This window comes from Lepisosteus oculatus, chromosome 11 (genome assembly GCF_040954835.1).
Source record: "Lepisosteus oculatus isolate fLepOcu1 chromosome 11, fLepOcu1.hap2, whole genome shotgun sequence".
Lineage (NCBI taxonomy): Eukaryota > Metazoa > Chordata > Actinopteri > Semionotiformes > Lepisosteidae > Lepisosteus > Lepisosteus oculatus.
The window spans coordinates 5569926-5584900 of NC_090706.1; the positions used below are offsets into that span (position 1 = coordinate 5569926).

Below are 14975 nucleotides of genomic sequence, written 5' to 3' on the forward strand. Positions count from 1 at the left end.
CTGCCAGAATGTGTCATGGAAGGATTTAAAGCTGCTTTGTGGTGAGTAGTTTTTTCAGGATTTTTCATAACCTACAGACTTAACCGATTGTTAAACAGGAATCTGCTTGGTGAAATAAAGGTAAGAACAGCTCGAGCGTAAGGACGACCATTCTGCACAGGTACTGTCGGTGCGCTGCTTAAAATAAATGATGAATTGTACGGCATCCCTGTATAAGAAATGAAAACTGAATTCATGTAGTAAAGTAAGGTTACCTCAAGAAATGTAAAACTAAACTGAATAAGTTGACATTCGTTTAAAATTAGGAATTTGCCTAACATGTCAAGGTCATTTTGTCCTTTTTTTCATTTCATTGTTGTTGTTTTTTTTTAAATTTGATACACACTCGAGCATTTTGTTTTTGTACAGGTAGATCTCAGACCCTTTTCTAGACTATTATTTTTGGCGAAAAAGCCAGGATTGAATGAAAAACGTAAGTTAGGGTTAACCCACTGAGAGATGTTAATATTATTGGGGCACTTACTGTTAAGCGGATGTCGAGAGGGATGCAATTAAAGCTAAAAGTAAATCAATTAATCATGTTTTGTTTTTTTAAATAAGTTTTGTATAAACAGGGATTTTGTTAGGATTAGACCTTTCTTAGGAGGGCCTGTCAACAAAGCAGAAAAATTCTATTACTTTCAAAATGTATTCTCCTTTATTCCAAGAAGGGTTTTTGAGATTTATTTACTTCCATGGATGATGATGCAAGAAACAAACCATCACTTCCAATATTTACTGATGTTAGCGAACTGTACAAACGGTCAGCATTCAGATATACAGTATAGCTGCTGTTTTGTAAAGGGACCTCGTTTTTGTTGACTTTAAACTGGAACAGGCTGCCTAGTTTTAAGCAGGAAGTTCCACTAAAGACAAATTAAAATTAATGCCATCTGCTAAAGAGAAACCAATACGTACAGTAGAGCAAACAGTCTCAAATGCTGACATAAATGTTTAAAAAATATATAATAGCTCCTGTACGGTGCCCTCACCAGCCCGCCTTGATAAACTGTCTCCACCCTTTAGGTGCACCTTTTAACTGGTAGGAGCCACAGGTAAAGCCTTCTACTCTAATTAGTTTGAATTATCTGGATAACACAGGGCACAGACGGGAAAAGACAGAAAATCCACTCAGGCACTCTGCACACAGCCCAGAACAAATTGTCATCTTATCTACGGATTCTTCCAATAACAGCTCGCCGGTAAGCAGGATTATATAGTTTTGTATAATCGATAGGGTTTTCTGTTAGGTGTTTGCATAGTGTTTATATCCTGTATCGCAGAATCTGACATCTGTTCATTGTGTGTAGGTGAACCCACTAACAAAGTAACAGAACAGTAGAAAAGACAACAGTTAGTCTTTGCTTTTAGTCTCTTTTTAATATTTGTAATGTATTCGTCATTGTACTTTATTGCACAAAGCAGCTGTAGTCTTTAACAAGATTGTGGACTTGCAGAACTGCAGATTGGAATTGAACATTTGTGATATTTAGTTCTGTATGTAATGCATGCTTTGTTATTACAATAAAATATTTGGCTTTGTATTTAGCTGTAGTCAGTGTTTCTGGGAAAATGTAGGTTATTGGCTTATTAACCTTATTAATAATCTTTTTCTCTAGACTACAGAACCATGACGCTATACAGACAATCATCAGATATTTTACTCTTTAAAAAAAAATAAAACTGAATTTAAAGAGCCATCTGGAATGCTCTTCCATATATCATGGACTACATTGTTTGAAATTCTTCTATGGCATTAAGTTTGAATGTTTGAATCTTAATTGAATGGTCCATGTATGACCACAATAATTTGTGGAAATGAGTGGGTTCATCGTATTTTGCAAATATGAATTATGTTTTTGTCACCTGCCTCATCTAAATTATGAACTTGAAATATACACTGTAGCTATGGTATTTCAAGTGTATTTCATGTAGTATTTTAACAAATCTTAGCTTACAAATAAATGCAAATTCTTCCACCATTGACTGGTTTTATACTGTGAAAAGAGACAGAGGCAAATTAAGTCAAATGATGTATGAAAATGAGCGCAACATGCTTCTTCAGCTTGTTGCCTGCAGCATTTTTTAATTATTATGCAAAGAATCTCCAGACTCTGATGACAGCTCAAGACTTCTCGTCATGTTTTTCTCTGAGTCTGCTTTGATGGGGTTTCTGAAAAATTGTTTTGAAATCTGGATTCATAGAAATACAACGTAGTTAACATAAGATTGTGGCACATTAATCATTAATCGCTTAAATATGTAATGGAACGAATTACAAGTCATAATGTTCCTCAAAATATAGACATTTTCAACAGCAGCTTTGAGGGACTGAAACCTATGGCAACAATCACCATGACAACTGCTCTTGGTATCTGATCCCTGGTGAGCAATTACAGTTGATAAATCCCACTACCTGTATTTTTTTTGCTAGCTCATTGTTGTCAGCGTAGTTTCACACAGGATTAAACATCCTCAGGAGGATGACGAAAAACAAGCTGTAGGCTCCATAAGTGCCTGGGGGACTTTGGTTTGCGGAAAGTAAACAACATGTCTTTCGATGGGACAATAAAAGAGTGTGGTGAGAAAGCAAGCTGGTCCTCTTAATTGAATATGGCATTTTCCATGTCTTAATATCAATAAGCAAATCTTACAGATGGCTGTTTAAACTTAAATCCCAATATTAATATCCAAAACCCAAATCAAAGACGCAGCTAGCAAGTTAAAAATCATGTTTAATGTTTTATATTAAAAGTTAGAATGTGAAAAGTCAGCATGTGTAGTAGCCACACATAAAGGCTGAGTGGGCTAGAGCTTCTAGGTTTGTAGATGTAAAACAGTCAGAGAGCACATGATTATCCCCAGTCTATCATAGGGCCGACTCTCGACAATGCTGGTTCCCAGTTATACAGCTGGGTTGACTGGCAGTCCATCTGCTGCTGTACTTTATTCAAGGTACAACAGCAGTGACTGTAATCCACAACCCACCAGTTGTGAGCCCAGAAACGTATCCATTATGTTACAGCTAAAAATGCTTTGAAAAATATAGGAAACTGACATGTGTGGCATCACAGTTAGAAACTTAATGCTATGGTAGATAAAGAGAGGGTTATGTATTCCTTTTAGAGCAACTGAAGTAGAATAATTTAAAGTAAAGAATTTAACTTCAGATTTGCTGCTTTTCCATGCCGTGTTTGTCCTTTTCTTTGAAGTATAACACCATGGACAAAGCAGAATATGGAGAACCTCCAACTCTTGGTTGTCACAAAACAGCATCATTTTATTAATGCAATAGCACATTCATTCACACGAAGGTCCTCTCCTTCAAAGTCTTTTGCAGCAGAAGGGTTGCTGTGCTAGGTGAACCCAGTTTGAATTGAAGTTTCTGAAATGTTATGCACACTAGCACAAAAAGCTGTCAGTGAGTCAGTATCATACCAATATGCAGCATGACAGGCTTACAGCTTCAGACAGATTCCTAGTGTGACCATATAATAAAGTTGTTCTCTAACCAACAAGTGTATATATATAGGCCTATATAATTTTCCCTTTAATTCAACCAATAAAGAATTTCTTGCTCTCTGTAAAGCATTTTGAGATCTTCTGGGACAAATACAAACACAAGAAATGGGGGATTCCTAGTGACCTCTTCAGTCAAGCTGTACTCTTTCCATCAGGTTAAAAATAATTCAGCTTTGCTTTTTTGTGCTAATATTGCCTCTTCTTCCCCTTTTCCTAGTGTCCCGTCTAAAGATCACGACTGTTACTTTTCAGTTTTAGATACAGTATATGACACAGTTGGTGATAAAGTTACAGTATTTATGGCAACATTTTAGGAACTGAACACTGTTGGAAAAGCTTGTTTAAAATGAGAAACCTTTACACTTCATTTTTTATTAAAAAAAACTAGAATCACAACGTCTTTGTCCTTTTAAGTTTGTAATCTTCAATGCTTAATTATTTCTGCTATCTGCTTATTCTCACTCCTCATTCCACAGGTACCTCGAATTGTGGAGGGGTCAGCAAATCTGACCAATAGTATTACACGTCTTTTATGTATGAACATTAAATCCTACATTGCTCCTTCCAAATTCTCAGAAAGTCCCAAGGTCATTAATTCATTGTAATAATATATTTTTTTGGATTTGAAGCTAACTTGTTTCAAAATGTGCTTGCCTTGTTTGTTTGGATTTAACAACAATCTGTTAATGATACACATTTTCAATCTAATTCTGCTACCAAGATTTTATGTTGGTAGCAAGGCTTGAATTATTAAACCTTGCATTTCTGTGCTAACATTGCCTCTTTTCCAATCACGTGAAACAGGGCTCACCCTAAGCCATAGGATTGCTTTTCTTCTTAAAAAAAAAACACTGGTTTTGCCCTATTTGGATTTAACACCAATGGTCGCAAGGATCTGAAAATGGGTTGCTATCCAGGGTCCTGAAACACACTTTTTCTATTAACACTTGTAATTCTTTTCCAGCTGTATTCTACCTTTACACTTTGATTTGTGTTTTTCCAAAATTTTGGAAAAATATTAGAAAAAATAACCCCATCTCCCCATAAAACTAGAAAACTAATCACTCAAATTAAACAAGTCTACACTTCTTCATTGATCAATTGACCATAATAACTGTTTCAAGCACATTTGGTTAAGAAAAAAAAATGTGCTTGACTTGATTGATTTGATTGTACTCTTGAGCTAAAAAATAAAGCAAAAACATAGAGTATTGAATTGTATTTTATGACGAATTTTCATGTACATCAGGTTCTGTTATTTTTTGTAAGGACAAAATTATTTAAAAGGTGAGTTTCATCAGATCCATTGTTGCATTGCTAAAAATATATATTTTAAATCATAATATATATGTATATAATTGAGAATACTATAGCTATTAGTTTAAATTTGTGTAAGATATGAACCATAAGACCATTTGTTTGAAACATGTCCATATTCAGCATAAACGAGGTTGAAATTGCTTTTAGGATATTTCATTCAATATTCAATTTATCTCCGTCTGTAGACCTGTAGTCGTCATACACTTTAGAAAGAGATGCCTTAGCACTGGAATTGAAAATGGGACCATTATAGCATCATTGCTTGAAACATTATTCTTTTATTTTGCAGAATTGTCTCAGGGCTGTGATCTTACACATACTGGAACAACAATGGCCCCAAAGCTGCTTTTAAAAGGTATTTTTTAATCTCTATCCTAAGTATCTTCATAAGTTGGGTCTCCACAAAGTTCAGAGAAAAGGAGTCATCCATACTTTCAGCATGTTCATAATGTGAGAGGTACTACATTATCATGTAACTATGTTATACTAAGAACTGTGTGTGTTAATTATATAGAGGAATAAGATACATAATGTAAATTAAGTTTTCAGATTTGGAGTTAGAGTGCCTATAAAATACATGGATTATACTGTAAGCAATATATGCTTGGGGCACTACAGCTGATACATGTTGCATAGAAATGAAATTAGTAATCAAGCATTATCAAGATATTCCTATTGCAGATAACTGAATAGGTTTCTCTGGAGTGGTTCGGTTTACTTCTCTTTTTATACTAAAGTTTTAATATAAAAAATATATATAAAAATATATAAAAAAGATATTAATACAAATACAATTTCAATATTTAGTATGATCAATACCACCATATAAGCCCCATACATCACAGAAAGTTCTCAAATGTAAAGCAGTATTCAAACACTCTTTTCTCTACCTTAATGAATTACTTCTGTAATGCTCTTTAGTTTTTTAATAGTTTGGCTATACATGTTAAGGCTATACGTATTAAAATCAGAATTAACACTAAAACTTTGTTTTTCGGTAACAGGCTTTCTTCTGCTTTTAATCACACTGACAAGAAGCTCCATATTTGTGTCAGGTCAAGAAACTACAACTGCAACATCACTTAGCAACTCTACAGCTGATTCATCTACTCCAAACATAACATCTGCAGAACCAACAACATCTGGAATGAATGACTCCTCATCATCGAATGTTTCATTCAGCGCTACTACAGCACCTGGAGTTGGATCAATGGTCACTACCATTCCAACCAATGGCACAGGAAACACAAGTTACTCTTGGGCCACCACTGTTTCTCCAGGTGCAGTTATATTTTCTAATATTTCCACAACGGCCATAACACATATACAGTATAACACCAGCCAACACAGCCACCAACCACATACCAAAATAATTTAGCCTATAATATTGAAATACTATATTATTCAGGCTAGCAATATACAGCATGCCAAGTGTATTTGGTAACTACTGTTGCCCATTTTCACATAAACATGAATAATTAAGGTTGTAGGAATATGTAACAAGCTACCCTGCCACGTTTTTGAAGCCAGATTTACTGCACACAACAGCTGGATGAGTGATCTGACCGATCTTTAGATCAATTGTCTACTAAGTGCCAAACATGCTTGATAAACCGAAGGTCCTTTGTGTGTACTATTTTCATGTTCTTATGTTAAGTGTCATAAGGCATTGCTCTTGTTCTTTGTTTAATATTTTTAACTGAAGTCACTTCCATTTTGTTTTTATGGCAGTCTCTGGAATGACATCAGTTTATGCAAACTCCACTTCTGCAGCGAACAGCATGACTAGTTTGGTAAGCACAAAGAGAACCTATCCGTCCTCCTGTCGTTCCTGCCAAGCACTCATTCTGTCAGCACGGTTCTGTTTTTTATCATCTTTACAGTTCGTTCACCCCACTCTTAACTGCTTTGAAATTTGGTTTTCATTTAAAGGGGAGGTGCAGTCCCAATTTCTCAGACTAGTTTCTAAATCTCAGTAGCAAAATCCATTAATTGATGGTACTGTATCTATTTTGAAATTCGTAAACCCCTGGTCTCGCCATGGGTGAGAGCGAGATTTCCCATGAACTGTGACATGAAGCGGCCCTTCCTGCTCACTAGTCACTGTAATGACTAATGCAGTGTGATGTACGAGAGAATAAGTGCAAGTTGTACAGCACTTATTCATACAGTAGAAAGTATCCAACGTGATCTGCATGCAAAGTTAACAAACAGAGAATTAATAAAGAGAATTGTTTAGATTGGATTAAAAGAGATGTACTCTTTCTAACGCCAAAATATAAAAATAACATTGCCTATTACCTTTAACATTAAAAGGCTTAAAATTGCCTTTACCTTTAAATGACCTTTAATTTTGGAATTTCTATCTACTGAGTGTCTTTCCAGTTTGTTAGCCGTTTTTGAGGTTTGGACGAAAGCCTGAAGGAGCCAGATCTCTACTACTGTGTATAACAGCAAGGAAATCCAAAGCTCTCACATCTGCATAAATTATTTCTCAATATTTACATCTCTTAAGATGTTTACAGACCAAGCAGTGTGTGTATTTTGGTCTTTCACATGTTACTGCACAGTGAAACAATAGTACTGTACTGTATATGAAGCTCAGCTTCTTCTTTTACAGCTCGCCTGTAAGTCTTTCAGCTGCAGTGCGCCAGATTGCTACACAATGTATATGAACGAGACAGCAAGCAACTGCTCTTCTGGCAATGCCTTCTGTGAGGTAAATACTGCCATTCTAATGTGTGTTACTTTGGTAGCTTGCCTCAGATAAGCACAGGATCTACACAAAGATGCTTGTCTCCGACAGCTCAAACGGCTGAGCAGCAGCAACTACACCACGGGCTGCAGCACCACCTGCAACAGCACGTCCAGCAGGTGCGCGAATGAAACCCAGCTTCCGTGTGTTGTCGAGTGCTGCCGAACCCCCAACTGCCTGAACGGATCCATGCAGCTCATCAGAACCAGCTTCGGTACATCGTTTTTCACGAGTTTTACTGTGCTGAGATATACGCTATTGGTCATGAAGGCTGACGTTCCTCGGACACACACATGAGTGTACAAAGACAGGAACTGGGTTTAATGCTTAGGAAACAGAGGGGGGAACAACTGTGGTAGTGCAAAGTATTCTTAAAGCATTTTTCATTTTATACGGCAGGGATAATTATTAATTAACCAATTATGGTGGCATTCTGTTGGCCATAGTTACCAAACCCCATTGCATTACCCAGCCTTAACTCAAGTAGTTGTCTCCACCCTATCTCTATCTAGTACTATATTCCAAACCATACAAAAGGCCAGCGGAATATAACTGATCCCTGAATTATACTCACTTGCTTTTTTAATGCAGTTGTAAAGGACAGAATAAAAAATGGTTAAAGAGGAATAGAAATGAACCCTCATTATTAAATTCTGAAGAGCATAGCAAATGAAATTTTCATCCATTTTCAATGACCACGTCATCCAGTACAGAGTCACGTTGAACTTAATTACACTTTATTTTTCTTTAATTTACCAGTGACTACACGTGCGCCAACAACCACCACCACTAACCCAACTACAACTGTTGCAAATAATGTAAGACGTTGCTTGTCATTTTTGTTATTGTGATAAGTGGTAGTAACTGGAACAGTCTACATTTTGCTCCGCTTTTTTTTCAACAGTACAACAGCTTTCAAAAATATCTTGTCTGGAAATAAGACCTATCAACATACAATATTCAATAGCATTCCTTCATTTGAATGAACAGAAAGTCACTTAAGAATGAAGAGCTAATTACATTGCACAAACATAATTCAAACTTTTTTCTAACATTGCATGGAAGAAAACTCCAGACTGCAGGAATCCAGCCCAGTCTTGGCTCAGTTAATGATTACACTGATTTCTACAAACTACAAACTACCCCTGTAAACCAAATTTGATTATTTTTCTTGACTTTTTGTGATAGACCTATGGCTTTTTTTCAACTTATCATTCAAAGATTTGAGAGCTGTCAAAGCTCTTTTCTGATCTATCTGGGTCAAATGTTTCCGTCTGTGCCAGTGATCAGCAATATTAGACTTGACGGTTTTTCAGGAAAGAACACTCAGGATGTTTATATTCCAGTTAGATGTATTCTTTTGCACTACCAATATTAAGAAGATAACCATAACAGTTTCTTTCTTTAATTAGAGTGCAGAGTATCTACACCACATCAAAGCATACTTTGGTAGCTAAATATGAAACAGAGAAAGAGAAAAAAGCTCACAGGATGTGAATGTATCTGAAATGATAGCATGATTTTTTATTTCTGTGTTCTGAAGCAGTTGCTCTCTTAATTCAACAGGGCAAGAAGTGCCAGACCATGACTTGCAATGGTGAAGCCTGCTACAAAACACAAGCGAAAAACGACAAGTTGTGTCCCATCGGATATGAGTTTTGTGAGGTTGGTGTCACTTTTACTTGTAAATAAACATTTAAAATGTACATCCTTCAACATCAGATAAGGTCACCAAAATCTAGCCTGATCACTGACAAGCTTCAGAGACTCATATTTCTCTATCTGAAATGTTCCATTTTTCAAGCATTTCTCAGGTAGCGTTTTCAGACATTGTCACTGGTTTGCAGGAATGAAAAATATTAAGACAGTCATAATATTACACATGCAGAAAGATATATGATACAACATGATATTACATCTGAAAAACACATAAAGCAGTTATTAAAGGAATATATTTAAGGATTTCTTATTTCTTGACTAAAACATTGATGTGAAAAAGAATATAATAGGGACAAAAACTAGAGTTGCTGTACATCCAGTTTCTATTTCTTAGCCCCTGCAGTAGATGGCTTGAGGGGGAAGTCTCTGAACATGAATGAACAGTGTAGTTGCAGGTTCACAAGGCAATTTGGAGACGATGCTATGGAGTGTGTGCAGACAGATGATCTTCTGGGGTTCTTGTGTTTTTCCCCTTCAGCTGAAAAAGACAGTTGCCAATGCTGTCATGACCTGGACCTCAGGCTGTAGCAAGGACTGCATCAAGCTCCCCTTGATCGTCTGCACATCCACTACTGTGGACTGCCTTCAGGAATGCTGTAATGCAACTCAGAAAGAATCTTGTCTCAAGATGGATGGGTCTGTTAACATGCCCAATGGTGCCAGCACACTTTATATTCCTTCACACTTCATATTCCTGACCAGCTCATTCCTGATCTGGATTTTAAATAGTCAGCTTCAATCCCTCCTGATTCAGTAGGCCAGGAGAGAGTGTCGATTCTTTCTGTGGCTTAGTGCGAACAACTCAAGTTGACTGACAGAGCAGGACATGTCCTTTGTACTGTAGTTTCACATGTCTGTTTTGTATTCTTTTTTTTTTTGTTTGTTTCGCATGTTTGGTGAGCAAAGGTAACAGCTAAAGGGCACAACGAAACAGGAGTAGCTTTTACAGTCGCGTCAATGCTTAACGTTTTGCAAGAAACAACTCATGCTAAAAAAGACTTGATCTTTGTTATGGCTATACAAATTACACCTGTATCATGCATATTGGGCATTGCTGAAAAAAATATTGTTACTGTCATTCAAGCACTACTGTATGCATGCTGTCAGTTTTGGGGGGATTTCTAAAGTATGTTTTGCTTTAGAAATATATCTTTTGCTTTTAGATGTAATTTTATAAAATAATATTACATGAAGCCTTTTTTATAAAAATGCACTTTCATCACTGAATTAAGAATTTCTTTCTTTACAGAAATATTACTCATGAATTAAAGTTGGGCCCATTGACTGCATTTCAATACTGACAGTAAATATTGAAAAAAAGTCTCCTTTCTAGGCACAGTACAGTATCTTCAAAGATAGATATTCTGGCATGTATTTTATAGACAAAAAGACATATATAATTCATTGGAAGTTGGCAAGCAAAGTGCTTTCAAGTTGTTAATTCACCAGATGTACAATGCTTGAGTGCAGGTCCATTTCTATAGTCCTATATGCCCCAAGGTATTTATATCTCCTTCAATGGTAACATCTCATTACCTTCTCCGATGTGTGATGTATTCAAAGGTTTATCAGTTGTATTGTGCTAAGCTACATAAAACATTAATAATATGGTACACAAAAACAGTTACAGATATTGTTATACCTCTTCATGACGTTCATCTTGGTCTATATTGTAACTGCTAGTTTTAGCTTTAAGTATCCGAATGCCTCAATCATTTAAATTAAAATTTGTAAATAGTTTTCTTTGAAAAAATCAGGTTGTAAAAAAGGCTTAACAAAAATCAATTCACTTTTCTGCCACAACATCAATTATGTTTTTAAAAAAGATTTATTTCTGTGTACTATATATATGTGATATTGTACATTAAAATATAGCAATATATAATTATATTTTCCCTTATGAATTATTGTGGTACAAAAAAGTACAACAATAAACATTACATTTTCCCCTTAACAATTATTTGAAGAGCAGTTTATTTTTTAAATTATATATCTTGTTCTTGCTTTTACTGCTTTGTAACATACTATACAAAATAAACTTTCAAAGAGATTATTCTATAATAAAACAAAACTGAGTAGCTTGCGTTTTGTTACTGATAAGCATGTACTGCATTGCCAAGTTTTTGTGACAGACTGTAAGTGATGTAATACAAAAGACAGAGATATTTAACTATCACTTGATATTAATATGTTTTTAAATAGCATTAAATATAGCAAGAAGCATTCAATAAAAAAATATTCCAAAATTGTATTTTAGCTTTGTTCAATCAATGGGAAAGGTGCAGCTGTGGTCAAAAACTGAAACTCAATTCACTAATCAAATTCACATTCCAGCTCCAGGACTAGTACTGTAAGTGGCATTATACTGTATATAGCAGTGGATATACAGTACAGTATATACTGGGCTTAAGTCTTTAAATGTTATTTCAGACCTTAGTTCCAGAAAGACAGAAACAAGAAACTAAAATTCAGAGTTTCCTTTATATTTTGTATTGTCATTGTGGGTCTTTATGTATTACTATTAATGCGGGGGCAACATCTGAGAAAACATCCTCAAATATAAATAACTCCTAGCAGAAAAGGTGAGAGGTATTCAAAATGGAAAGGCTTTATGATCCCAAAGGATTTCTTCAAGAAGTGGCCAAACCTATGTGTTTCAGGTCTACGTCAATAGCAGGTGGTGTTTAATTTTGCTGGAGAATAAGATAAGATCATTTTATTAATCGTATACAATTTCTTGCATTAGAAAATGGGTCTTTTCATAGACCCCAGCTTGTTTTCCCATCAGACACACAGACAGGGAGAAAAGCCTGGGGTCGGAGCACAGGGTCAGCCATTGTACAGCACTCCTGGAACAGCTGGGGTTAAGGGCCTTACTCAGGGGCCCGACAAACTAGGATTCCTCTGCCAGCCACAGGATTTGAACCAGCAACCTTCCAGCCACAGGCACAGAGCCACCTGCCTCCACTTAATATAGAATAGCAAATCAAAATAGGTTGAGGGTCAAAGGGGAGGCCCCACAAACAGACACATTGGTTGGTGAACAAGGAATCCCATTAGCTTTAATTATCATCTAGACCCCCAACAACAGCAATTTCTTTGATTATGTGTTATGCAATCATAAAATCAAGTTGTGTCTTGCTGTATGTCATTCAGCTTTTGATGTCAACCTTTAAGTCTCTGCTTACTGCGTTTTTAAATTTTGTTGCTGTTTTTCATTTCTCTTAAGACAGCACCAGCCTCCTAGAGCTTGAATCCTTAGCAATGACATGATTGACATGTCATCATCACACCAAAACAACCTTATTCTTTAACAGTGTCTATCGTTTTTCTGTGCATGAAACCCAGTTTGTTTTGCACAGGTGAGCCTCACCAGTAGGGAACCACTTAATTACTCCTGAGTGGGAAGCCAGCTCATGGTAGCATGCAATAAACGCCTTGCCACGTGATTGGACAGGTGCTCTGCATGTACTTTTCCATTATCTCAGTCCAGGTGTGCAATGTGTGTCTGGCAATAATATTTGCTTACTTCAATTACATATGTATTCTCAATGCAAAGCATTGCAAATCATATATGAGTAATATAATAAAGAGTTTAGATTCCTTTCAGATTCCTTATTCCTATACTATTAGTAGTAGTAGTAGTAGTAGTAGTATGCTATTGTTAAAATGTTATGTTTGATTAGAAGATTTAATGTTAAGTTGGTAGACAAACTTCCACTACTGCTACGACTATTTGTCAATGGGTGTAAACCAAATATAAAGTACATTGCCTTGTTATCTTACAGTTAATGCTTTCATTAAAGTCACACAACTGAATGTAACTCATTTCATTTCATTAATAATTTCATTATTATCTATCCAACTATTTGGTTTCAGATGTTGTAATAATATTACATTATTGTTGCTGTGATTTGCATACTGCTGGCCTAGTCATCTGTTATAAGATAATCATGTCCAGACTGCCTGAAGGCAGTTTTTATATACATGTATATGCTTGGTTATATTGATTTAAAACTTTTGAATTCATGACAGTTTCCTATTTAATGTCCTTGCAAAATTCATACTGTTTGTAGCTAAGGATTTCTGAGGTTTCTGGTCCGAAAGTGACAGATACAATAGGTCAGAACGACAGTGCCACAGACCTCTAGTTACTTCTATTCTGTTTCAAAGTGATTGCTCTTCATTCTTAAAAAAAAACACAAACAGCCTTGACATAAACACCAGTGTTCTTTCAACGCTGCTCACCAACTCGCTATCTAATCACCTATCACACCTGGAAACGCCAACAAGTATTAATTCTCCTAAGCGGGTTTTGTAATACAACAGCTAATCCGCTTCGTGACGTCATACGAAAAATCCGAAATCTCTGCGTGGCAGGCTGGGAACTGCGCCTGAAGGGGAGCGGAACATCTGGATTGCCAGGCTGCAGTGCCCGAGCGCCTGATAAACTTTTACGATCGACTTCTTCCAGTTCTTGCGGGTCGGTGCGGGGGGGTTTTCTGAAATAGTCAGGTATTACAAGTGAAACTGTTTCTCGGAAATAAAAAAAGTTCTTCCTCACCACAATAGTTCGCCTAAATTGCAGTGCTTCTTAAAATGGATCAATCTGTCGCTATTCAAGAAACCCTGACCGAAGAGGAAAGCTGCATCATAGTATCCTTTGACAGTGTCGTTAAACTGCAGGACTGGAATGCAGTGCAGCATTCTATTGAGAAGCCGGGGCTGACGCAATCCCAAGGAGAAAGATGGTCGCCTTTTGATAGCGATATTGAATACTTGAAGCAGTTGACACTATTTAACAGAGGTTCCTTGAAAAGTTCTGTGTTAGGCCTCGTTGCTCAGCTGTTTGTCAGAATTGCTTGTCCGCTCTTGCAAAGCTATAACCGTACTTCAACCGTTGCGCTTTCAAACAAAATCGGGCGCAGGGAATCTGATTTGCACATTTTGCCGTCACAGTAGGAACGTTTTGCAGACCAACAGCATGGTTTTCGCTATTTTGTTTTGTGAAGCAAACACGTTTAATTTAGTGGAAATGCCACTCAGAGCATGCTCAGAACGTTTGAGCACAGCACACTCACATAACGGTATACTGGAAACTATCCACGCGATGGCGATGTTACACAACTTCATTGCTTGTCGCCTGAGCGAGGATCACTCTAATGGGTGCTGTAATTTAGTCATTTGCATTTCTTCGCAAATTGCACGTACGAAATAAATATACTTTTAATCACCAAGGAACTGTATTGATTAGTCGGGTGTATTCCTTTATTCTAAAAGTTTCCCTTAACTGCGAAAATTAAAACATGCTGTCCAATGCCTTCTCATTGTGGACAGCATCACAGAAAGCAGACTTCTGGGTTTGGTGGAACGTGGACAAGAACATGCGTGAGTCTCCAGCCATCCATTTTCGAATTGCTTCATCCAGTTCAGGGGTGTGGGGGAGACAGTTTAACCTGGCATGCAACAGGCACAAGTCCATCAGAGGGCAAACAAAGACACACACATTCGCACCATGGCCAGTTTTTCCCAGAAGCTGATTCACTCAGCAGCATGTCTTTAGACTGTGGAAGGAAACTGGAGGACCAGGAGGAAATCCACAGGAACACTGGGAGAACAT

General features: G+C 36.7%; 2 protein-coding genes across 2 annotated transcripts in view; both read left to right on the forward strand.

The window, feature by feature from the left end:
- Window positions 1-1098: 1098 nt before the first annotated feature.
- On the forward strand, window positions 1099-11601 carry LOC107077505 (uncharacterized). Its single transcript, XM_015348504.2, has 9 exons — window positions 1099-1241; window positions 5171-5236; window positions 5886-6161; window positions 6613-6674; window positions 7502-7600; window positions 7688-7850; window positions 8396-8454; window positions 9203-9301; window positions 9834-11601. Exons 2-9 carry the CDS (start codon window positions 5212-5214, stop codon window positions 10110-10112), a joined length of 1062 nt encoding a protein of 353 aa, XP_015203990.1. The 5' UTR covers window positions 1099-1241; window positions 5171-5211; the 3' UTR covers window positions 10113-11601.
- A 2154-nt stretch (window positions 11602-13755) lies between these two features.
- Window positions 13756-14975, forward strand: part of inpp5b (inositol polyphosphate-5-phosphatase B) — a 31314-nt gene continuing 30094 nt past the window's right edge. The window contains exons 1-2 of the mRNA XM_015348803.2: window positions 13756-14011; window positions 14664-14743. Of these exons, the coding sequence (XP_015204289.2) occupies window positions 13955-14011; window positions 14664-14743 (137 nt within the window). The 5' untranslated portion in view covers window positions 13756-13954. The remainder of the gene's footprint in view (window positions 14012-14663; window positions 14744-14975) is intronic.

Bases quoted from the DNA above. Each gene is read 5' to 3' on its own strand.
- LOC107077505 (XM_015348504.2), top strand. From the start codon at position 5,212: ATGGCCCCAAAGCTGCTTTTAAAAG. The intron at 7,601-7,687 runs GTAAATACTGCC...TGTCTCCGACAG, and splicing joins CTGGCAATGCCTTCTGTGAG to CTCAAACGGCTGAGCAGCAG. The intron at 9,302-9,833 runs GTTGGTGTCACT...TTTCCCCTTCAG, and splicing joins TCGGATATGAGTTTTGTGAG to CTGAAAAAGACAGTTGCCAA.